The following is a 25,242-nucleotide window of genomic DNA, read 5'->3' as shown; positions in this document are numbered from 1 at the left end:
GTGAGTGGCCCACCAGGCTCCTCTGCTTTGCTGTGACTTTGACATCCTGATGAGGGTCATTTATAAGTTACGCTGTCCAGACTGTTGGCAAAACAAGCTGTGGTAAAAGAAGGTTGCCTTTAAGGATGGTTACAGCACAAACAAGGTAGTCTTCATTTACACAGCAGAGCCTTGCATTGGATTTCCCAGAAATTAGCTTGTAATGTGACATTAGGATGCTTCCTTGGCAGGATGGGTCCTTCCAAGTTGTGTCCTTCCTAAGCTAGGTAAGACTCCTTTCTTGCATTTGGAAAACGCACACTGGATGCTCAGAACGTTACCGTGACAACATATACAGTGAAAACAAAGGAATGACAAATTGAAATGGGGGAAAACAAAACATTTTGCCAACCTCGGCCCATCCGTAGTCGGTCTGCACTCTCTTTGTCGAGCGCAGTGGATTGTGGATGCTTTGAGGAAAATCGAATCCTTGACATGGGAACAGCTGTTCAGCGAGATGTTATGATCTGGCATCCTAAAAAAAACATTGCCGTTAAAGAGTCTTCCTTGACTCTGAGGAGCACTTAATGTTTGCTGACAAAGTCATCAGGGGTCACAGAATCTTTTATTTCTTATAAAAAGATTGTAAAGAAATTAAAATTTTCAGAAGTTTATGATTCTTCGTATTCCATTACTACATATCAAACTTCTGTACTAATTTCACAAACATGTATTTTAAACAACGCCAGACTTAAAGCTATTCTTGCTCACAATAAACACTTTGATTCACTGTTGTCAAAGCTTAAAGCCTCTTTCTTTCTGTGTCAGAATCAAAGCAATATAAAGTGGTCAAGATCACGTGCGGAGGAGACCACAGCTTCTTACTGTACACGAACGAGCAGGTAGGTGATGCCACACTGAAGCTTGTTTCATATCAGTGTATCTCAAATCTGTCTTTATATTTTAGGAGTTTTTTTTTCTTCTCTTCGGACAGAGATTTATCAAGCAGATTTATCAAATTTCCACATTTTCTCAGCAGTCATCCGTGGTTTCAGTCCTTTTTATTTGGAATTTGAATGCATTCATGCTGTACATTTACTCGTGTTAAAGCAGGAAGAGAAAGTGTCCATATAGAAGAGAAAATGTATTAATTTAGCAATTTTAGCACCGACAAACGGTTAAACCCGTGTTAATCGGATTCAGAGTTTCACCACAGGGTGGCATTAATGTCTCAGCTTTTTACCCCTTCGTTTGTAGCAACTATGCTGTATGTGGAGCATTTTTTTTTTTTTCCAAGGACAAACTTCAGTCAAGTGATAGAGACAATTCAACATGCAGCCTCGACCACACACCCTGGCAAAAATATTTACACGTCTGACCTAGCTTATTACTTTAATCTGCTTTGACGAGGTAGACGCAACCCAGAGTGAACTGTGCCACACACAGCTGAAGTGCCAGTGTAAACAGCCTTGTGTGCTTGAGTTTGTGATGCTACGTTTGTCTTCACCTCTGCAGAGTTCTGCCACCCCAGAAGACTTCAGAGTGGTTAATGTCACTAAAAGCCTTTCCCCGATCAATCACGACAGGCTAAATTCGTGGAGGTTAAAGCTGATGTACAGCACAGACTCGAGTGTCACAAAGTAAGTGGGTCGTTCCAATAAGTCAAATCTGTTCGATTCTAGTGCACATGGTTACATTTTCACCTGAAAGCTCATTTTTGGTTAACTGATCACACTGTTATAGTGTCCGTGTACTTTTTGTTAGCTGATATCTTTTTGCTTCGTTCGCAGTGACATCATAATTCATCTCTCCTCAACGGCGTGTTGGAATGCCAGCTTCCTGGACCAAAGGTACAAATAGCTTCATCTGGAAGGAAAAGCTGTTGGGAGAGCTGTTAAATGTCTGAATGCTTACATTTCAGCGGTGAAAAGTAGCCCTTTGAAGCAAGAAACTTAAACGTGGCGATCGACAATACTAAAGTGCTTTTAAATCAAATTATTTAAAGAATCTCTAAAACAGCATTATATGCCATTAAAGTACATTTTTCCTTTTTTAGGACTTTAAATAGGACTTTTTTTTTTTTACTATAATGGAATAAAGATTAAAATTCCACGCTGCATGAACAGCACTGAAGATGAATACATGTCTTCTGTGTTGAAAGGATATTGAAGGTCTTTGTTTTATTTGTTTTATTTTTAAAAATATGTTAGTCTTTATATGAAGGGCTTCTATATGAGGATCACTCATTCTTACAGGTGGAAGAAGTATTCACTCAAGCACAGCATATGCAAAAAAGTTAGTACACATTTAGTTAATAAACATTTTGTTTGAAAGCAACGCAGCGCATGTTCAGGAAATGTGTGTGTTTGTGTGTGTGTTTCAAATGATATTAAGGTGGCAGTGCTGCATTAAAACTGTCCCGATCCTGCGACACATTATGTGTAAACGTGGTGCAAATAAGGAAAAAAAAACAAAGTCGCAGCTTAAAAAAGAAGCGGCCTTCTTTGATTAGTGGGTTTTGAATCAGTGCAGTCTCATCATACATGTGCAATCCAAAAAGGAAAGAAAAGCGCACTCCATGCGTCAATAAATAATTGTTTTACTGCACATGCTCGTGTGCTCATGTGACGCCTGTGAATGGATTGATGGCTGACCTCATGAGGTCCTTTAACTCTGCGTATCGCATACTTTCTGACGACATGCATAAGCTTATCCAGCAAAACTTGCACGATCATCTGGCCTGGGAAAGATGGTATCTGTCCGGTAAGCGAGATCTGTGTGAGCCCAGATTTTCCTTTTTTTTCCACACCTGTGTGTAGGTCATGGCTCTTTAGGGTCGACCCCATCAGCAGATACTTATCACATCCTGGGAATTAGTTATGGAGATCAACACGGTGGAAAAGAGACCTCTACAGACATATACAGTCATTAATACCCTACACTCTGTTAAATCCCACTGGGAATCATTTCAGGTGTGGATGGGGGTTTCTCTATAGATCCACAGACTGTATATAAAAGCTAAGAGAAAAAAAATGGACTTAGCCAAGAGGTCTGAAACATTAGACCAGCAAGGAAGTGCCTTAAAGTGCAGTGCAGCTTCTGGCAGTGCTGTCTGCAAAACATCTCTTGCTCCAATTGACTTAACACCTCTCATAACGAAGTCAGTAACAAGTAAATATGATTACGGGCTTCAGAATGGCCGCCCACAGACAGGAGGGCGATGTCGGAGTGGCTTCATTCACCTTCTCTTTATATTCTCTGAAGATTTGCTTCAAACGGGACTGAATGAATCTGATTGATCAAATGTGTTCAAGATATTTCATGATAATGCAAATTAGAATGAATCATTAGTTGCGACGTCAGTTAATTACATGAGAACAACATAAACAGACATAAATGGGCAGCTCTTGCTAAGAGAAACGATGAACTGATCAGTCTGTAATGGAAATTAGAAATGTGCCAAAAACCGTTCAAGTTTGCCACAGTTAGTTTAGATTTATTCCACAGTGTACCTTTAATATTTTATCTGTATTTAGAACTAGATGTATTTTAGCCTGTGCGATCAGTTTTCTCTTCATCCTGCCTTTTCCTCCTGCTTAAACTGTCCATAAGCGGCAAGCTATTCAGGTCTTTGTGTTTTAATTTTAAGGAGAAGCAGCCCAAATCGTCTGTGGTTTAAGGGTCTTGGTCATGATGTTCTATTTTTCGTTTCTTTCTTTTTTTTTGCGCAACAGTAAATGGAAAATGTTGGCGTTTTGAAATATTAAGGCCATTTCAAGGCATCACTCGGCTTAGAGGAGATCGTAACGGGGATTTATCTGTTATTTCCTGTATTCCTGTTCTTTCTGTTGGAGAGTGAGAGCAGTAGGATATGCTGACGATGCTTTTTTTTTTCTTTTTTTCTTCCTTTTAAAAAGCATGCATTCGCAGCTAACGCGGCCGTTTTTTTTCGCTGCTTTCGTGTCACATTTGTGACCCTGAGATGCTCAAACGCTCTTCACGTTTAAACAGCTCCTGTGATTCAGCGGCTCATTTTTCTGGTTTGTTGCCTATTGAGTGTACTATCTGCAACTCGGACTCTGTGTTGTTTTTTTTTTTTGTGTTGGGCAAACAGTCTCCACGGGCTCTGGTGTGTTTGTGTTGTGGCTAAATAAAACCTTTGCTCTTAAGAATGTGAAAGCTTACTATAAACAGCCTCTGTCTGACATGTTGAGGGTTGTGTTGGCTTTGGTTCAGGCTCTGGAAGTGCAAATCAGTTAGTGTTTACAATCCCAGGCTCCCAAGCTGAAGAGGATATCTGCTTAGGGATAGACTTAAAGACGTTTCGGCTCCTTGTGTATACACAAGCAGTGCCTAAGTCGTAGTGAGAATTAGCACATCCACCCACAGCACCTTTCGGTGAACTTGACTCGCAGCTGACCTGCCTCGTGGCCTGTTGGAGTGGATTCTTGTTTAAGCCAAAGCGGTGTGCACCTTCACACAGACTGTACCACTGAATCCGAACCGTGTAACATATTTCTATCCCGTTAGTGATCACAGAGGCGTCAGTCATGTTTTTGTATGTTTTCACAGTGATGATACTCACTTCAAAACCAACCCAAAGATCCCGGGAATCGATCTCAACTCCGTCAGAACGCTGTTTGAGACTCTCAGTAAACCGGCCTTTTCTGGACTTCTGGAACAGGTATTGATTCGGAAGTCGGATGTTTTTGTTAATTCTGACATACCCTAAACTTAATTGACATGTTTTTTTATTTTGCGTTTTGCATTTAATTGCGCATTTAAAGCTACACTTATCAATATTTCTATCATCTGCATGTAGGAGGTTTGTGGTTTGTTTGTCTCGAGGATTGCTCGAAATTAAGCCCAAACAATAGAGGTTCAGAATCATCTGGCCTCTAACGAAGCTGAGAGAGAACAGAACTAAGAGTAGAGTCAATTTTGGATTTTACTTCATGCAAATGCTGCTCTTTTTCTTCTAGTTGCTTGTTGCTGCTGTGTAGAAAACAATAAATGGTCTCGGTTTCAGGACTTGAGAATAAGTGATGGGAAATGTGATGTTCATTCCAGCTCAAAATGATTTTTTCTTGTGTATTTTTAAATCAGGAACCTCTAAATTGTCCTTTGGGGAGATATTTGAATGCATCATTATTGTAGCAACTGATTTCTGATTTGATTAAAAGACACAAAGTTACCTTTAGGTTTTAGCACCACGATGAAGTCGGCAGAAGAAGACGAAATACTTCAGACTAATGCAGCATTTGCAGTTAAAAGAAAAAAAATAATAAATCCTTGACTGATGTACTAAAATCAGATTTTTAAAGTACTGTACATCAGGTTCTGCCACAGATCCCTAAAAAGGCAGGACTGACTCATAACCTCTACTTGTGGCTCGGTAATGTTGGGTTTGGAAATGTTTTAACTAAAACCTAATATAAATTGTAATTAGAGGGTAGACTGTGGCCACAGTCCAAACCACTAAAGCTCCTCCTAAAATGTTGATGCATTTCTTCTCCAGCTCCCTGACGGACCCAGATTGTTTTGAAAATATCCCATAAATTCTCTGCTGTACTGATTATTTCTCTCTGCTTTTAAACATACTTTTGCCAATCTCCGTGTCACATTTTTTTCTTTGACCTTCATTCTCCGAATATCAACCTTCTGATCTCTTGTGTCCTCCCTCTTGTTTAGGCAACCAAGAGTTTCGAGAGTCTGTTGATCCCCCAGCTGCCACGTTCGCCTCCTGATGTCGAGGCCATGAGGATCTACCTCATCTTATCCGAGTGTCCAGCTCTGCTGGACTCCAAGAACTACATCCGCCTCACTATTCCCCTGGCAATGGCCATTCTCCGGCTAGACGCCAACCCCAGCAAAGTATTGGGTATCATTTTTGCATGCACACACTAGAACCTCTCTTTCTTCTTCTCCTTCTTCTTCCTCACTCCACTCTAAGTCATCTACAGTTGCTTTTGATGGGTAAAAATGACAGAACAGTCAGAAGAGCGTATTGACACCCTGCGGCACCACGTAGCATTTAAGTAAGTGTCCTCATCCAGACCCACGCGTCTGGTCGGTTATCTCAGGCACAGATGACGCACAACCCTAAACAAGAAAATGCATTCCGAAATGCACAGAATGTCTCTAAACAGTTGAGACGGACTGGTTTGTACCCGTTGTATCTGAAAATCCGATGTGTTCCTCACTGAGGTGCGTGTACAGCTGGAAAATGATACACACCTTATCAAACTTTGTGGACCCCGCCTCTTCAAACCAAACGACTGCCTCTGGCAGCCAGTCACCCCGGGACTTGTTTTTGTTAGTGAAATGAGTTAAATCCATCCTGTTTCCTCTCCCTGCAGATAACTGGTGGTGTTTTGTGGACGGCAGCGTCTTCACCAGAATGGTCGACATGTACAAGAGCATTGTTGTGTTCATGCTTACGGGAGGCAAGACGCTCCTCGTGCCCGTGTTCTACGAGAACTATTTTTTGGCCACGCTCAGGCTGCTGGAGAAACTCCACAAGGTACCCATTAATGGCCCCTGATGCTGCTATAAACAAACCAGCACCGCACCGATGCTCGGGCCTGTCAGGAGAAAATGTTTGTGTCTTGTTCTGATGGTTCCTGCGACGCTGTGTTTTATTTCTTGTTACCAGGTGAACTTAAAGGCCCAGCATGTGGATTATAACCGCTTTTATATCCCAGACATCACCAGCCTGGTGGACATCCAGGAAGACTACCTCAAATGGTTTCTGAGTAAAGCAGACATTGTGAGTAATAATGCCTGCTTTACATTTATACTGCAGCTGCACAGCTTTGTGTGGACTTTCATTCACAAATGCTTGTGTCTCCACTACAGACCTTTGAAGCTGCAACTCTTAGATATCAGAACCTTTTTCAACTCTTACGATGTTCTTTAGCTTTTTTCCATTTTCCAGTTAGATCGTTTACATTTTTCTCCCTCTCATTGTGATTTCTAGAAAATGGGATCATCCCCGTCGCAGGTACTGAATTCTGAGTTTTAAGCACATTAGATGGCTGTCTTTCACAGTTATGGTGTAATAAGCCGAAGTATTATTTCCCCCGCAGAATGACTTTCCCTCAGTGAACCTATGTGCCTATCCGTTCATACTGAACGCCCAAGCCAAGACAACAATGCTGCAAACAGATGCTGAACTGCAAATGCAGGTTTGCGTTCTAGAGTTTAAGACTGCGACAGTGCATTGTTTTCATTTAATACGTAAAAAAGGGAGAATTTTATTGTGTTGTTCTTCTAATTTAATGTCCTACAGAATGATTTACTGTCTGCCTTCTTATTTTCCTGCCTCTGCCTGTCAACGTCACCAAGATGGCAGTAAGCGGTGCAAACCTACACAATGTCTTTATGCTGCTCACGCTGGAACCGCAGCTCGCCAGGAATCCATACCTGGTGCTGCATGTCCGCAGGAACCATTTAGTGAGTGACACGCTCCGTGAGATCACCACGTACTCTGATGTGGACCTGAAGAAACCTCTCAAGGTGAAGTAACTTTGAGTGTCTGAGTTGAATGCCCGTTTCCTTCCCTGCCTTCTTATTTCCACCCTTCGTATCTGCTTGGCCCTCCTTCCAGGTGATCTTTGACGGGGAGGAGGCCGTAGACGCAGGTGGAGTAACTAAAGAGTTCTTCCTGCTGCTGTTGAAGGAGCTGATGGATCCAGTCTATGGGATGTTCAGTCATTACAAAGAGTCCAACTTGCTGTGGTTCTCTGACAAAGTAAGTTGTGGTGCAGCGCTGAAGTGGGGAAGTTTATACGGCTTTCCCTGGTTGACATTTTTGTATTTGAGCTTTAATTTGAAACATGATGTAGAGTCATTTGGGAAGAATCCTCTTCATGTGTCCCAGCTTCAAACAATGTCACAGACATTCAGAGTTTTTTTTGTTTTTTTCATTTATAGTGGCAGTGATTATTTAATTATCCCTCATTAACTCTTTCAAATGTCAAGAAATGCGTCTGTTAGATTCCCCCAAGACTCGCTGTAGATGAGGAGGCGAACGTCCCTTCCTTAGTTACAATGTAAACTTTACCTCCATTGTTATTGTGGTTAATTGCAGAAACAGCCCATTGAGAATAGATTTTTAGAGAATATAGAAGATTTATTCATATATTGTTTTCTGTATGAGACACCAGATGCACTGGCCCACACCCCGGCATCCTGCAGATGCCTGTAAGATCGAGATGACGTCAGCGGGTTTCCTCCTCTTGTGCCAGTGTCTGCAGATTTTTGCACCCCTCCTCTGAGTTTGGAGAGGAGTGTCTTTATTCTTTATTCTGCTGTGTTACAATGAAAGCTCCTGAAGGAGTTTAAAAACGGTTTCCTCTGGTTTCAGGCCGAGTTTAGCCGGTCCTTTTCACATGTGTAAAATCGTTTCTTATAAGCCTCAGTAAATCAAGGGGCCCCTTTGTTGGACATTTTCTCACATGTTCTCATTCTCCATTTTTCTGAGACGCATGCGTATCTACAGACTATGTGCGGGCATCTATTTGACCTGAAGGAATTTCCAGGAAGAGCTTTTGTTTTTCTAGTTATTGCAAAGTGATACCATAAGTCAGTGGGAACAGTCAGGTTGACAAAACACTTCATGCCCCATGAGTAAACCTGACTGTTGTTAGTTTCCTAAGAAAAATGTACAGTGAACACCTTGTGAGACAGAGACATGATGATGCAATCAAATACCTTTTTTGCGACCTTTAGTCATTTAATTCCCATCGATTGGTGTAAAAGTTTGATTTATTTAGACCTGGACCATTATGTATTTACCCTTTACCATCTCTAAATAGCGCTTCACCCTTAGTTGTTTGTTCAGAGGAGCATGCTTTCCACGCCTGGTTGCCACTAACCGTAGCAATGTTTTGCCAAACCACGACTTTGGCTCAGATCAAAATGTCTAATCGATTTATGATCTGCAGAGGATGAATCCATCTTATGTTGGAAATCGAGCAGCTTTTCCACTTGGGCCTCCAGCAGCTCAAATTTTCCACTTTGTTCCTCATAAAACCTGGTCGTGGGATTTTTCTTAAAATCTTGAAATGTCTTCCCCTGCTCCTCATTTAGCACATTGATCTGGTCTGCATGCACGTTTACACTTTCAGCCCCACATTAACTTATTCCTGTGTGCTTCTGTAGTGTTTTGTGGAGCAGAACTGGTTTCACCTGATCGGGATCATCTGCGGTCTGGCCATCTATAACTCCACCGTGGTGGACCTGCACTTCCCCCTGGCTCTCTACAAGAAGCTGTTGGATGTATTACCAACGCTAGAGGACTTCAAAGAACTCTCACCCATTGAGGCCAGGTAAAGCACGCTTCTTTTTTTTTTTTTTTCCTCACACAGATGTGTACTTAAGCTGTGGCACAGCACCTGTTAGAGAGTTTATTTGGATCACATTACCCGTTGGACCTTTGTGCTCCGAAAGGTGGGGTAAATGTTTGTTTTCCCTCTTAGAGAGGCAGTAGAGCTGACTGCTGCTTCAATGAGTTTTAATCAGAAAAGGCTCCGATTTTCTGTAGTGCCTAATTGTCTCAGCTCACTATTGATTTTAAGATTATCTGTTGGAGACGGAGGCTTCTGAGCCTAAAGCTTTAGAGACATAAATGAATATGTCTGGATTCGTTTCAAGTTTGAAAATGAGTTGCTTTGGGGAGCACACAGACCACATCAAATAGGCAGGAGACACTCTAGTTTCTTGGAGTTTTCGGTAGTGTTGTGACCCCGGGCCTTTAACAATAATACTGCGTCCTCTTCCACTAATTAGCTTTCCTGCGCCAGCCTGTCTGCGTTTCCTGTGTTTTGGTGGTAAATACGCAGCAGGAAAAGTAGCATAACACTCCCTCTGAGTCATTTCCTATTAGTAGTTAACACCTTACCCCTTCACCTCTAATCCAACTGTTTCTGTGCTCCTGATCTGCTCGGTCCATTCTGCTTTCAGGCAGACACGGCTCACCCCGGAGCTGAAGTTAGCCGTCCAAATCCAGGCTTTCCCCAAGTGTCATAAACACCTGTTAATGATCTTCGTTAATCACTTAGTTACTCCCATTATTTATCTTCTGCAGGAGTCTACAGCAACTTCTAGACTATGAAGGAGGAGACGTGGAGGAAACATTCCTTCTCAACTTTGCTGTGTGTAACTTTGAATCTTTTTTCACCTGATTTGTATCAGATTTAATGAGACTGGTGTCACTCTAAATATATCTGTCGAGTCTCGTGTTCTTTACGACCATTTATCATCAGTACTAAAGATGTAAATATTTCAAATACGTTACTGGTTCGCTCCCAGAGGGCATCGTATTCAGATTTAGGGGGAAAAAAAAAACGCCACATAATTTACTCAGACTACCCAATTACACAGATATGACATAAATATTCTACTTAGTAATTTGTTGTTGAAATTTAGATATTTTTTTGATAAAGTGTTGATCAGTTCTGCAGTTCAACCTGAATAAATCTGCTCATTCACCCAAGCAGAACAGCTTTAACTCAGGGATGTTGCTGGGTTTCCTCCCATGAACTGCCCGCTTTTGGTGGTATTTAGGGCTAAACCATAATACTACCACTGCCATGTTTCACAGATGGAATAATGTTATTTTTTTTTTTTTTTGAGGGGTTTTATTTGTTAAATTGGCTTATTTTTAAATTTAATTTTAGGACTTGCGTGGACACGTGTTGATGCTTCAGGCTATTTTTACACAGAAATATAGAAAGAGGTTTCACAAACTTAACTTATGCAGCCTTATGTGATGATAGAATTCTTGAGTTTTCTAAAGCACTGACTTGTCAGTGAATTCTTTTGACTTTTTTCTGTTTATCATATTTATGTTAAAAGAGCAAAACGTCTTCATCTGTCCAGAATGTGATCACATACTGAAAACATTAGTTTTTCTCAGATGTTGAGCCTTTTAACACTTTAGGGTAAGTTTCGGTAGCTCAGTGTATGGGATGTGACTCAGAGTGAAGTATCATTGTGTTTTTCTACGCTTCTCTGCAACAATCTGTTTTGTTTTACATCTTAGATCACCAGGGAGAACTACGGGATGACAGAGGTCAAGGAGCTGGTTCCTGGTGGCGAGAGCATCACAGTTGACAAAAACAACAGGTTTGGCAGCTGCTGAATCCTCTTTGAGATGCGATAAGATGACGGCGAAGGTTTCCTGATACGTTTGTCCTGCTCTGAGACGGTCACATGCTTGTACAGCTGGCAGCCAGTGTCCCGTTTGTTTAAAGCGAAGGCCGCGATCTGCGCTGTGCACAGATGGCTTTTTATGGCCACTGTGGTTTTCCTCACACCCACCTCATATCTTAATCTCGTCCTTGTTGTAGCGGTCTTGCCTTCAGTGTTTCGGGTCCTCGGAGAGCAGGTGGCGCGGACTGTGTCAGCATGTCTGGCTGCTCGTGCTGAGCAGATGGCGGCTGCAGCAGCGGCGGACCAAGTTGTTACTTTAAAACCCCTTTTCAGAACTGATAACCAAACCGGTTATGAGAGAAATAATGGAGAGGACCGTTGTTGTGGTGTAAAACAGCAGCATAGAAGGTGAAGGATGAAGAGAGAAGACCTGCTCTTTGTATTTTTCTTCCATGCAGCTCAGCTGACTTCTCTTAATGCGGTACAAGAATATGTTTTAAGCATCTCCGTTCTTTTTTTTCTGCTTTACTGGGTCACTGTAGCCTTATGCCTGTCCTGTCCTTGTATCTTGTGAAGCCTTCAAATTTAGCAGGTTCACTTTGACTCAAGAAAGACTAGATTAGAATTTGGTGAAATGTCACCATGACCTCTCGGAACACACTTGGTGCTGTCATTTTTTTTTCTTTTTTACACTTAAGATGTGTTTGAGGCGACCTTCTTTTGAATTCGTAGCTTCTTTACACAGATATTCATATTTCAAGCTTTGTCTGTTCTTATCGCAGGAACTCATGACTTCTGCCAGAATCTGTTTTAAAGGGCCGACAAGAACACACGAAGCACCTTTTAATTAAATTCCTCCTAAAGTCGGACAACGGTCTGGAGTGGTTGTTACAGTACCTCTAGTTTGGATCAGCAGGACTTGTGTTCTTAATGTGAAGACAGTTTAAACCTTAGTTAAAAACTCTGTACTCGGTGTCTATACTTGGATGTTCTTTTAATATTTTAAGGTCACTTGTCCCATGATGACAGCACCGCTAAAGGATGTGTTTTTCAAAACGCTTCTTTTTAATCGGTTAGCCTTGAAGCTTTGGAGCTTTTGAGCCTGTTGTTTTGGAAATGTTGACGGTCAAATGTTGAAACACCTACTCGGTGATATTGAAAGAGTGGATGTGTTTAAACTTGTGTGTCAGTTGCTCTGTGAAGTCTATAAATATATCGTAGGCCAGAGACTCACATCAGACCATCACTTTCCTCCCACAATACAATCATTTCTCACTAATGTATATTAGGCACTCATGCCTACACCTTGGAAGATGCTAACAATGTTTATGTTTAAGAAATATTATAAATGGGCACATGAGGTGTTTTCTGATGTTCAAGTTGACATTTTTAAGTCGAACCTCAAGAATTAACGCAGATAAACACTGATGCGCTCATTCAGCTCCAGCCTGTGACCATTTAGTTACATTATGCAGCGCAAGTTAATTTCACAGTTAGGTGCGCCGCTGGGACTCGGAAACATGTCCACCGTTTTAGAGCTGATTGCGAGGCTGTCGTTGCCATGACAACGCAGGATGAGAAAAAGGCTGAGTGTTTTGTTTTTTTTCTACCTGCGACCTTTCAGTAAGCAGCCCGTTGTGGCTCTCATTCAGCTCTTTGAGCTCAGCTGCATTACCAGCAAATGCTCTGTTTCACATGCAGAGAGACCAACACTGCTGTCTTATTTTTAACAAAGGAATTAGCATTTAGACGTTCACTGGCATCCCACATGTTTTTCTTTCTTTGTGACATTTTTCGTAATAACAAAATCGTTTGCTTATCAGATGATGGTGCTTTGGTAAGGTGGATTTAAGCTTGGTTTGGACCACAGGTGCTCGTGGTTGGAAAAGTTCAACTGAAGCCCTGACTTATGGGGGGATGCAGCAGGCCTGAAGGGCTTATGGAGTTAATCTACTTCAACAGCTTCTGCAGAAAGACCTCGCAGAGATCTAAACAAATTGAAAGCAGGCTGCTTGAGGAGGTTGTTGAACTCTCGTCAGCTTGCAGAAAGCCTTTAATAGGGCACAGCTGCAATAATGTACACACACAGCTGCCGACACAATGAGGAGGAAGTGTTTACAGGCTGAGCACATTCTCTCCTCATAAGCTGCTGTTGAGGATGGGCTGCTGTGCAGGGTTGATTACTTAGAGTATTTACCTGTTTGTGTCTTTCAGGAAGGAGTTTGTGGAGGCTTATCTGCGCTACGTGTTCTCAGACTCGGTGTGCGAACAGTACTTGGCCTTCTCCTCTGGCTTCCTTAAGGTTTGCGGAGGGGAGATCCTGTTGCTGTTCCAGCCCTCCGAGCTGATGGCCATGGTTGTCGGCAACAACAACTACAACTGGGAGGAAATGGAGAAGGTAAAGCCGTGGTTCAAAGACCTGTACGTGGAGTCTGGCAGTTCTTTCTTCACTATCCGCGTAGTTTCTCTTTTTGAGCCACGCCTCCTCGCTTTTTGATAGAAAATCTCAGAATTGGATCATGAGTAGAAATCTGATGAAGAAAGTGTCTGCAGATTTCTTTTTTTAATTTTTTTGAAAATTAGTGAACTGTGATAATCATCACGTCCACAAGTTGACTATTAAATCATAATCATTTGGCAAGTTAGTCACAGTTAAAAGATGCATTGCAACATATTGGTGAACAGAAACAGCTCATCTTCTGCGGTAATGTTTCAAGTTGCATCTGGTTTGTGATAACAGGTTGTATTGGCAAATTAGAATTTAGACTCTGAAGAAGAAATCTGAGCCAGCTGTTGGCACTAAAGTTCCTAAACTCCTAAACTGACCGAGACAGAATAAAAGGCTCGTCTCATCATTTGATAATGGACAGATGTTGCGAAGGGACTCTCGCATGACACATCCAATAAATGAAATGTCTGAACAAGTTTTTGTCTGTGGAGCACAGATGGGACGCATTGGCTCAGTTTCAAATGTTTCACTTATAACATTAATCCTCTGTGTTGCATAAATGACTGCATTAGTGGGCAAATTTAAGAGGACTTCTTTCATAAGATGTCAAAAAAAAAAAGAGAAAAACTCAGCTCAGTAGATTGAAACACTTCCCCAGATGGCTGCATTTCTGTGAGGATTTAGTTTTACCAAACGACATCTCTGTGATGGTCAAACAGTACGTTTTCCATCCATTTCTCCTTGTCTTCTTTGCAGAATGCTGTTTACAAAGGGGAGTACACAGCCACACATCCAACAGTCAGGTTTTTCTGGGAGGTTTTCCATGAGTTCCCCCTGGAAAAGAAGAAGCAGTTCTTATGTAAGCTTTTAATTACCTCGTTGCTCCATCTGCACAGCAGTTAAATGGTCACGCTCTCCACCTCAGACTTTGTAATACCGTTGCTACACTGAAGGAAGCACAGTTTCAAAATCTGCACAATTCCACTGAAACCAGAATGTTTCAGTTATAATTATAAAGAAAAAAGCGCCTGTGAGCAGTGGTGTGATAAGTGTGATGGAGTTCCATTTTTCCTAGATTTCAACAACTTAATCGTGTGTTCTATGCTGATTTATTATATGCTGCTCAGATTCAGATTGACCCTAAAAAAGATGTATTATTCTATTATTTCTCATGTTCTCAGTTTGTCAATCCCATTCTCAAGAATGATTGCATTTTAGTTTTTAGAACGTTCTACAACCTTTGTTCCCAGAACGTTTTAAGAACATTGTAGAATGTTCTAGAAGGTTTGTTCTAGAATATTAAAGCATTCTCAGTTGTTCCCAGAGCATTTGCTCTAGAATGTTTTAACAACGTTCCAGAATGTTCCAGAATTTTCTAGAATGTTCCAGAATTTTCTAGAATGTTCCAGAATGAATCTAGAATGTTTGGTTGTTAACGTCTTAGGAACGCTCTGAAGAAATTTCAACACAAACAGATGAACCAAGCAGATATTATCCCAGAGTTTTGTGTCACTCTGACATGATTTACAACATATCAAGAAGACCTTCAGGGGTGATGCAGTCCAGTACACCAGCAAGCACACACTTTGACCTGATTTATACATATTAAGGACAGTTGTCACCTCCCTGATCCCCACAACACAGAAATAGAAATGTAGGAGCTTTGCAGAAGTAGAATTAACGGTGGAGCTGTTGAACTGGATAGCTGAAGACGGCACGAAGCTCCTGCGCTTTGAGAACACCATGAATATGAGATAAAAACATTTTTCTCAGTTTTCTCAGCATTACCCAAAAAAAAACCCCCAAAAAACAGCCTTATCCTGTAAACATTTGAAGCGTAGAAATGTTCTCACAGCTGTTGGTTCCCAGTTCACCCATTGTGTCTCCTGGCTGCAGTGTTCCTGACAGGCAGCGACCGCATCCCCATCCATGGTATGGAGAGCCTACGTATCGTCATCCAGTCCACCACAGCAGAGGAGCACTATCTGCCGGTAGCCCACACCTGCTACAACCTGCTCGACATGCCCCGCTACCAGACCAAAGAGATCCTGCGCCGCCGTCTCACTCAAGCAGTGGAGCAGTACGAGGGCTTCAGCCTGGTCTGAGGGGAGTCCGAGAAGGGCTTCAACGCACTTTAACAGCAATACACCCCCATGTGAGTGTCAACAGAGGGCAGGTGGGAGGATGTCGGACGCAGGAAGGTCGCTCTCTTACAAGATTGTTAAGCATCTTGAATCTAAAAGGTCTATATGTGTGTAAGTGCAGATTGTCCTTTATTGTTCTTATTGCTTTGGGAGAGTTTCTCAACCTTTCAGGACCATTAGGAGAATATTTTAATGGCTATATATATATATATATATATGTGTATATGTGTTCATATTAGAGAAAGCAATTTTTTTGATCCAAAGTATATTAAAAAGAATATCAACAGAAATTTGCATGATGACCAGGGCACAGAAAACATTGGGACCAGAGAAGGTTGAGAAACTCAAGTTTCTGGCTGTGCTTGTTGTCCTTTTTTGGGTCTTTTTCTGTATATTTTATATTACTTAAATTCTATTTTTCACTTTTAAAGAATTACGTTACTACCTTGAAACGATATATTGCTTTTTGTTATTTTTAATTTATCAGATAGAGTGGTTATATTTTGACAAAACAAATGTGTACATATCCGTGTAAATAACACTTTTGGATATAATCTCTGGCCCTGATGTTGGGAGAGGTGTTAGTCCTGCTGATCCATTTCAATCTGGACACCAGCATGTCCTCCCTGCCCGGTTCTGAAAAACGGGACGACTGAGGAGTTTTTGGCAGGCAGAAGCAGGCTGCAGGGTGACACATGCTGAATATGACTTGAAATCGCTCATTCCTGTTTAGCTGTGCATCACAAAGCAGCTGACATCTTGAACCTGCATTCAACAGTGTTGCCTTCTCCAGCAAACCCTACTGAATAGATATGAGGCTGACTTTTAAACCTACTGGAGCTTGTCTGTATGCATGTTGTTGGGTGAAAGCAAAAACCTGATTGTCTTTTAACAGCTTGACGACTTTGAAAATACAGTAATTCACTTTCTTGCGGTGATACAAAGGCTGCTTCTTGCAGCTGCTAAGTTTATCTTAGCTGAGACTGGAGGCTGGAGCAAATGGTGCAAAGGTAATCGACTGCCAGCACAGCTACAGTTACCCTGTTATGACTCGGTTTGTCTGTCGGTTTGTGAGCCCGACTATTTCTTGGCTTTAACAGGTATTAAGGCTAATTCTGTAGCCAGTTAATGACGGCATATATTGCTAAGGTTTATGACACTGTATAGCATTCCTTACTAAACAATTTAAGCACAGTGTGCTGATAGTCGCTCATTTTATCAGATATTTTGGTCAGTGAAACAAATGGAATATGGAGCTAAATGGCGAGTTTGCTGGTTGCCTGGCAACCATCTAATGTAAAAAAAAAAATAATAATTGGTGCATTCAATTTACTTAAGCTGTGTAAACTTGTAAGCTGTGCACTTAAGAGTGCTGTCCCCTCTAAGTTAACAGCTTTCCAGTAAACCGGTAGATTTTACCAGTTAGCTGTCCTCCCTAGCTTTGGTTAGCTGTTATCAGTTGGTAACAAATGCATCCCGGGATCTGTTGAGCATACAAAGACGTTAGCAAAATGTTTACAAGTGCTTATGAACAGTGTATAAATGCAACTGTATGGTGACTTTTTATGTGCGAGGCAACCAGGTTGGATTTTGGTGCTGGGGCAGGTGAGGTTCTGCTGCGTCCCATTAGGCCCAGGAGTCTGAACTGAAACATTTTGACCATGTTTCGTTTCGTCGTAAAAGCCTGTAGGACTTGCTCACTGATTACTAACAGCACCAGCTGATAGTTGTTGGCGGAGGTTGGACAGTATTATGTGGGTAGTTTATCTCTAGTATCAATAATAACGGTTTATTACTACGGAGTCTCAAATGGGATTGCTCTGACTTTCTGTTGTAAAAACCGGGACTAATTTCTTTTTTCCTACTGGGAATAGGAAAAATCTGAAGTGAAACACACCATTCATTCGACAAATCAGGAAACTGACCTGGGAGGCAGTCCGGTTTCCTATTAGATACTCTGCAAGTCCTACTTCATAAAACAAACAGAACGCACCAAAGTACCAAAGTGTTGTTGTCAGTCACCAAATAATGTCGCAATCTCTGATCCAGTTTACAATCAAATATGTAGAGCTTGACAGCAGACAGTGAAATGACCAATCACAGCAGCCCTGCGGAGCATCCAGCCCAGCACCTACAAAGAAATGGCATAGAAAGCGATGTACCCCGATCTAAAACATGTACATTTGTAAGCTTTAGAGTTGCTGCTGCGTGGATTTAGTCACTCTTTAAGTAGCTCAAACCAGCTGTTTACTCCAGTTTCCAGTGCATTTGTTAAGCTAGCAAGCTGGTTTCTGTGTAGCATCACTAACAAGAGAGCTACCAATCTGCCAAAAAGCAAGAAAACATGCAGTATGTCCCCAAAATGTTATTCGAAACAAAGTGTATTGAAACCGTTGCATCAGTAATTGTAATTATTAGTGTCCACATTGCTGATTAGGAGTAATGAAATTGTAATACTTGAGTAAATGCATATTTCAACAATGTGGGCAGATTAAACACTGGGCTTATATAATCATGTGATGATAAAGTGTATCTGTTATATCACTTGTTCAGAACTTGCCCCGATACTGTATCTATTCCTGCAGTCGGACCTCCTACTCCACATTATTGGTCGTGCATTGGTGTGAACTGTGTGAAATTGTCTTGCATATACATATGTCTATTTTTTTATATATTTCCTACATGACAGTGATGTTGAAGTGACTTCAGAAAGTGAAACGACTCGATATATTCAGCAATAACGACCTGAAGCTGCCCAGTAATGTAGTGAGAAAACTGGGTCAAACGCTGGACTCTTCCGAGATGTTTCTGGACGCTGCGTCTTATTGCTTTGCTCTATACTGCATGTACACACATGTTCTACATTTTTCAGTCATTATTTAAACAATTGAGGCTGATTTCTCCTGCAGAGTTTAGTACTATGCAAAAAAGGTTTGTGCAGCACTTTTTTTTGCACCTTTTAATGTGCTAAAGAGGATGGGATTTTTGCATTTTTGTCCAAAATCTACGCAAAGCTCTGTGTTCAAGCCAAGATTTTGAATAAAATATATCAGAAGGGTAAGTTTTCTGCCTTGTTCTTCGTTGCTTTTCAGGCCTGTTATGTGTGGGAACCGTGTTCCTGGGCTGCATGCTTTTGCCCGTTGTCAGTCCTTCATGACACGTCTGCACTTTTGTGTCCCTTCAACCAGCTAATGAGTTGTGCGCTAGTCCGTTGGGAAATTTTGGACGAATTAGCATCCATAACATGCCTTATTGATGGCAGAAAACACAAAATTTAGCAATCATTGTGGAACATTTAGCTGGTTTATGAAAATCGATGTAAACCTAATGACTCGCTCGGAGACTTAAATATGTAGTTTCACCACTTTTCCAATGCAGATCCTTTTCACAATCGTTTCGTGTGTTCATGTAAGTAATCAACGGGTCAATTTCCTGGCGTCACCTCTGTTTTCATGGTTAAATTTTTTTTCTATTTTAGTCATTTTAGAACAATTTACATTTGCCAAGTTTTCCGTTCTTATTTGTGGCTTTGACACCACTCATTTCCTGAGCATTTTTCTCTCAAACTTGTTTTTTTTTCTTCTTCTTTTACATGCAATGAGTGAATATTACCAGTAAAAATATGATTTTATTCATGTTATATACAAAATACAATTTATGTACTAAAATGTACACACTCAAGATTCAATAAGCCTGGCCAGTGTTCATGTTCAGTGAAAACAAAATTCAGACTGATAATCATCCATTTTGGAGAAAGAAAGGAGAAAAGTACTCGCTCACAGAAATGTAAACATACTCGGTAATTCATATTTACAGGAAAACAAACAAGCTCTGGAGAGGATGAGGCGGGGAAACACACGCACACACACTACGGTGGCTCGTAGAAGCCGTTTCTCTCCTCAACACTCGCCTGGCCTTGTCTGTTAATCAGTGTGTGCAAACACATACCAGTGATTTGGAAAAGTAAAAATAGCTTATGAGACACGGAGTAAAGGTGAAGACGAAGCATGTCGATGTGCACAACATACAGTCAAATGCTGGATTAGGTACCAGTGTTCACAATAAAAACGAGCCGTTTCATGAACATAATGGACATTTGGTTCACCGTTTGCATCTGAGCCACAGTCTTTGGGTTGCACCGAAGGAGGAAACTACTACTTTTAGTGAGCAAGTACTCTGATGAAGCCAAATGATTATTTCATAAGGTATAAATATGGTCAGGACTGAAATATAGAAAGCTATTCATTAAGTGAATACTGTTTAGCTGATACAAATAATAGGATCTCCCTTAACAACAAAAAAAAAAACCCAACATAAATACACATCTTCAGCACAGAATCCTTTTTCAAAAAGTAGCAATAATTTTAGATCTATTTTCTCTTTTAATTACGAGGGTTTTCTTTAACGATTTCTACAGTTAAACGTGAGGGAGAGAAAAAGAATATTCTGACACATTAAAAACGTTCAAAATAAATTATCTGTAATTTAGGTGATTTGTGCGCATGTCGCTTTGTCTGGAGAAAACATCCTGTTTCGAAGGTGATGTCTGGAGTAGAAGCGGCCCTCGGGTGTCCCAGGTGGGCAGCTGTTTGTGGGCGTCAACAGATCGAGGTGCCCTCAGGTGGTCCGATTCCACAGCAGCACGACGCGAAGGAATGTCCCACCTTTTCCCTCCAAGAGAGTGAGATGTGTTCGACTTTATCGCTGAAGTCTGAGCAACAGTCCTCTTAAAGAGTCTTTCAGTTGGTCTCAAATTAACTTAGTGGAGTCTCTTTTGCTGATGAGGACCTCCAGCAGCCGCAGTTTGGCTTTGACATGCTTGTATTCATGGTACTCCACTGCCAGCGGGGTGCGGTCCTCCTTCTGGACAGTTCTGTACGAACAAGATGGCAAAACGTCAAGACGTGGAGCTACATAAGCATTCACGTGGAAGTCTGCCTCTCAGCTGTAATGCGCTCAAACTCCTCTTATTCTTACCTTCCGTTTTGTCTGAAGAACTGGTCCTCGAACTCCTTCAGGTTCTTGCGGATCCTCTTCTTCTCCTCTTTCGCTTCCTGAAGCTGCTCAACAAGCTCCTGCCTGTAACAGAGAGCACAAACATTGAAACGTTGAATACTTAGGCGATCAGACACCCTAGAACTTTCAGCACAACGGGCATGACGGTGTCTGACTTCTGTACTTACGTGGTAGCCGAGTGCAGGTTGGACAGCCTCGTGTCTGTCGTGTTCTTGGAGGGCGAAAGTTCGTCCACAGGCGAAATGAAACCATCCACTTCCTCGTCCATGTGCTCCAGGAAGCTGAGCACGCTGAGGTCGGGCCGCACGGTCACGGTGAACTGAGTCTTGGTGTCTGTGTCGTCCTCTGAGCCGTCTTCCTCCTCCTGCGTAGACAAAGACACGTCAAGGTGAAGGAGATCAGACGCTGGCCGAGGGTGAGCGGGTCAAAAAATGTCAAAAATCAAGCCGGCTTCCGGGCTCAAACACTGCAGTGAGTGATGATCGTGCCGTGTTAGTTCATAGTAGTTATGAATCATTGCAGCACAGCAGCAGAATGCATTTCCACTGTCCTCGCTTGTGAGTCTCGTCTTAAAAACACTCATTAGTGTGCACAGATGCAGTTAATTAGGGACAGTTTTCAACCGGAGTACATGAACTGATTTCACATGGGGTGTTATAATCATACCTGCTACATTAAAGGCTTCTCTGCCCACACCTGAAGTGTCACTTGGTGTTTACAGTGAAGCTGGGAGTTCACAGGAACAACAAATATCTCAAAAGTGCTGCACATTTTTACATCACAATGACAGAACGATTCGAGCATCAGCAGCTACTGATTCAACACTTCTACAGATGCCGGTGGCAGGAAACAGGCAGCTGCCCAATCAACAGGCAGCAATCAGGTTCATTAGAGGGAAAATGGTAGTAAATAAAGGGGAGGAGGGATTGGAGGGGAGCAGGACGGGGTTCACTGATTATGGAAGCAGCAGCAGCTCTTCACCTTGATATCGTCGAAGAAAAGTGCGGTTTCACCCTCGATAATGGGCTGAAGGAGGGGACCTCTGCGCTTGCTGGAGGGAGAGCCCTGTGGTGACGGTCGAAAAGGAGGAGTTATCTACACTGAGAGGCTCACTCGCACAATGAGACGCCACATGAAAGAAGTGCCACAGCTGGGCTGAGACTGAACTACGACTTGCACATCTTGCTTTGCTCGTTTTCTAACACAAGAGTGTAGAAAACAGAACAGTGACGTCAACAGAAAAATGCTGATGATTTGAAATGGGGGGGAAAAAAAAAAAGAAGACTTGTCTATTTCGGTACAAAACTGACCCATGCACAATAATCTATGATGGTGGACCTAATGTGCACTAAGACGATTAGGGATGGTGCATTATATAATGGCTGTCCTCCTAGGACAAAATGAAGTTAATAACTTATATAATAAATATAATAAAAAAAAAAGCCTATTAAAAAGCCAAGTATGTGTAATACATTTTATATTCATTTTCTCCATTAAGAATGAACAACCCCTCGCTTTGTGGTTAAGTTTACAAGATTTTCAGTTTCTGAGCCTTTCCCTGCTCTCTTCCCTGTGAGCTTAGTCTGTCATCTATCAATCTCCTTTACAAGAGGGGATCCTTTGAGCTCCTAAAGCTGGACTTAAGGAGCTTCAAAAAGGTGGACGACACGTTAGCGGCGTGCCTACCACGTGTTTCCCCACAGCGGGCTCGGCCGCCAGCACCATCAAGAATTTATCCCGTCTGCAGACGATTTGTGAGGCAGCTGATGGGATGTTAAGATGCGATACTCACTATGACAGGGATGGTGGAGGCTCTGCACAGGATCTGCTTCACCAGGCGATATCTGTCGTACAGTGGCTTCATGATCTGCCTCTCGTTCTTGGTCACCTGAGGCAGCGAAACGGAGGGAAGCGAAAGACATTTTGTTAGCACGATGTTAGCTACTCGCGGGCTTTTCTCCGTGTCCCTGCAGACTAACTCGCTACAGCAAAAAACTAACACAAAATGACAGCTACCCCTCTTTGCCTCACTGACACGCTGCAGCCCGTCGCTTAGAGAACGAAGGCCATTAGTTATGATTCAGTGGAGCTAACAGAGTGAGGGACGAGAGGACTGAGAGGTCAGTCGCGCTCCCTGACCTCTGATGACACGGGCAAAGATTAAATGGTACATTTATTGCAGATTCATTTGGTTTAGATTACTAAGTAACAATGGCTCCATTTAGTTATCAGTAGATTTGCCCTTCAAATGCTTTTCAGGCTCTTGCAATAATAAAAAGTAATTTAGTTCATTTAAATTTAAAATAATAATAAAAATATATATATATACATTTCTGCTTTATTATTTTCCAACAACAGCCCAAACACTGAATAACTAGATGCACACACACACACACTCAGGCTGCAGGCATAATTCCCTGATAATTCATACTGGCACTATAGGTCACAGTCACATGGGATAGCTTGGCTCGCGTGTCTTCGTGTTTGTGGACGATGACTTACTGGTCGGCCGTGTATGCTCTCATAGTAGAGAAGAGCTTTCTGCAGGGCCACTTTCTCAGCTGCGATTTGCTCCCGCGTCATATCCTGCCAACAGGGAGGCAGGAAGTGAGTCAACACATTTCATAGGTGACCTGAGTTCATTCAGGGCTGCAAGACAAGTTATTCCTCCTGTTCAGCTCGAGCGCTCACGGTTCTGCATGGTGGTGAGTTCAAACTCTGCTGCCTGCTTCAATGTTAATGCTCTGTTTAATTGATCTTGTTTAGGCAGTTATGTTTGTGAATATGTTCCACGGAGGTGGCTGTACCTTGATATCCTCGGGCCGGTTCACCTCCTCCCTCTTCTCCTGGAGTTTCTTTGAAATTGACTCCAGGGTGCTCTCCACCGGTGGCTTTGGCGCCTTCTCCTGCTGAGGCTTCTTTTCCAGCTGAGAGCCGAAGCTTTTGGGAAGGGTGTTGCTGCGCTGACGGGTCAGAGGTGGCAGGTCCTCTTCGGACTTCATCAACTTGTGTTCTGGTGGAGCACACAGGAACAGTTTTTGCATTAATGCATCGAGGACGAGACACACCAACAGTTGAAGCGTTGAGGAACGCTTCTCATGTCCGCGTTTTACCTTTCAACTGTTTACGAAGCCTGGCCAGTTCGTTGACCCATCTCAGCACTTCCGGGTTTGTGGCTTTGTCACTGTGGGAGGGCTGGATGGAAAGAGCATTGATACACGTGAAGAGAGATCGTTCTTTCAACACAAATCACAAGAACAATAACAGTGCAAACCAATTGTTGGAAGCACAATAAATGAACAGGTCATAATGACTAACCCTGTATTTTCGCTCCTCTTCAAACCTCTCCTCGAACCTTTGGATCTTTTTCCTCAGTACATGGATCCTCTTTGTGAGCTGGGCGGATGTCAGCTCCTCTCTTTCATCATCACAGGAGCCGAGAGATGAACTCCGCCTACGACTGTAGAAATAATAAAAAAAATAAAAACACGGTCACCATCAACAGTTCTCTCCGACTTCCCCCATCTACCACCGGCCGTAGAAAATCCCGTACCTCATAAACGAGTGTGCGTTTGGCGGTGAGGGGGGCACTTCTGTGTCGTCCAGGTACTGCTGGCTCTGTCCGTAGGCGTAGAAACGAGGAGACACCATTGGGTCGCTGTCCTCCTCCACCAGCTGGCGGATCAGACGCCCCCCTGCGTGAGGGGACAGTCGAGCTTCCTCGCGATCCATGATCTCCCTCTGCAGCGAGTGCGCCGGGACAGGTTCTGAGTAATACACAAAGACTCTTGTTAAAATGAGTCAGCGGTGGTTCGGCACATTCAAAACATACACGTTTGTGCAAAAGTGAGCGGGTTGGTCTGACAATCCTGTTAGGAAGTGCAGTGCGGGATGGTCAGGACACATGCAGAGCTCATCTGAGTCCACTTCATATCAGATGTCTTTCATACTTCAAATGCGGTCATTGAATTGGAAACAATATCCTAAAGCAAATAATTATACCATCAATTCCCACTTTCTACAGCTACTTTACAAATAACATTAAATAACAAAACGTTGTCTTTAAATTCATTCAATTTACACAGATTGAATCTTATCTGTAGATTATTCATGACTAAGAAATAAATAAAAACAGTGAAAAAGACTAATCCTGGTTCTGGAAAAAACCAAAAGGTGGAATCCCCAAATTTCATCTTTTGTCTTTTGACTAATACTTCAAAACCCAACGATGCTCAGTTTGACACTTAAATAATGGAATACATTTTCATGAGTCAGAATAGCGTTGATCCTGATTGCATCTGTAGTTTTATATGGTTCTTTACGACCCACGTTAAACCCAGAGTTTAACAACACAGAAACGTTTTGAACTAAATTCAAAACCGACCAAATACACTTCCAAAAGAACAAATCATATACAAAATCAAAATGAGAACGTGTAGGAAAGTCAAGCAGCACACTTCTTTAGCTAAAGATCAGATCATTTCTCATCTAGCACAC

At 42.1% G+C, this 25,242-nt stretch overlaps 2 protein-coding genes across 8 annotated transcripts in view; one reads left to right on the top strand and one right to left on the bottom strand.

Annotated features, from left to right (window-relative positions):
- The window catches only part of herc3 (HECT and RLD domain containing E3 ubiquitin protein ligase 3), a 117,917-nt gene that overhangs the window by 7,472 nt on the left and 85,203 nt on the right, over nt 1–25,242 (top strand). The window contains exons 9-27 of one of the 4 annotated variants that reach the window (XR_011915385.1): nt 231–266; nt 808–881; nt 1,495–1,619; nt 1,770–1,829; nt 4,552–4,663; nt 5,671–5,860; nt 6,339–6,502; nt 6,635–6,748; nt 6,959–6,982; nt 7,068–7,166; nt 7,327–7,497; nt 7,589–7,732; nt 9,145–9,311; nt 10,070–10,136; nt 11,027–11,109; nt 13,351–13,534; nt 14,342–14,444; nt 15,482–15,740; nt 18,419–18,621. Coding sequence is in view for 2 of the 4 variants with exons in the window: in XM_072384932.1 (XP_072241033.1) it covers nt 231–266; nt 808–881; nt 1,495–1,619; nt 1,770–1,829; nt 4,552–4,663; nt 5,671–5,860; nt 6,339–6,502; nt 6,635–6,748; nt 6,959–6,982; nt 7,068–7,166; nt 7,327–7,497; nt 7,589–7,732; nt 9,145–9,311; nt 10,070–10,136; nt 11,027–11,109; nt 13,351–13,534; nt 14,342–14,444; nt 15,482–15,690 (2,126 nt within the window). In the remaining 2 variants the exon portion in view is untranslated. Of the gene's footprint in view, nt 1–230; nt 267–807; nt 882–1,494; nt 1,620–1,769; nt 1,830–4,551; nt 4,664–5,670; nt 5,861–6,338; nt 6,503–6,634; nt 6,749–6,958; nt 6,983–7,067; nt 7,167–7,326; nt 7,498–7,588; nt 7,733–9,144; nt 9,312–10,069; nt 10,137–11,026; nt 11,110–13,350; nt 13,535–14,341; nt 14,445–15,481; nt 17,891–18,418; nt 18,622–25,242 lie in introns of those variants that run through there. The other 3 variants (XR_011915384.1, XM_072384932.1, XM_072384933.1) reach the window with 3 other exon arrangements.
- The window catches only part of fam13a (family with sequence similarity 13 member A), a 49,937-nt gene continuing 44,036 nt past the window's right edge, over nt 19,342–25,242 (bottom strand). For 2 of the 4 annotated variants that reach the window (XM_072384928.1, XM_072384929.1), the window contains 10 exons: nt 24,299–24,512; nt 24,064–24,205; nt 23,859–23,940; nt 23,553–23,758; nt 23,248–23,331; nt 22,538–22,633; nt 21,727–21,810; nt 20,913–21,109; nt 20,707–20,808; nt 19,342–20,602 (listed from right to left, as the gene is read on the bottom strand). In XM_072384928.1, the coding sequence (XP_072241029.1) occupies nt 20,479–20,602; nt 20,707–20,808; nt 20,913–21,109; nt 21,727–21,810; nt 22,538–22,633; nt 23,248–23,331; nt 23,553–23,758; nt 23,859–23,940; nt 24,064–24,205; nt 24,299–24,512 (1,331 nt within the window). In that variant the 3' untranslated portion in view covers nt 19,342–20,478. The remainder of the gene's footprint in view (nt 20,603–20,706; nt 20,809–20,912; nt 21,110–21,726; nt 21,811–22,537; nt 22,634–23,247; nt 23,332–23,552; nt 23,759–23,858; nt 23,941–24,063; nt 24,206–24,298; nt 24,513–25,242) is intronic. The other 2 variants (XM_072384930.1, XM_072384931.1) reach the window with 1 other exon arrangement.

Source organism: Leuresthes tenuis, unplaced genomic scaffold (genome assembly GCF_036924035.1).
Source record: "Leuresthes tenuis unplaced genomic scaffold, fLeuTen1.0.hap1 SCAF_4, whole genome shotgun sequence".
Taxonomy (NCBI): Eukaryota; Metazoa; Chordata; class Actinopteri; order Atheriniformes; family Atherinopsidae; genus Leuresthes; species Leuresthes tenuis.
This window is presented reverse-complemented; position numbering and strand designations above follow the sequence as displayed.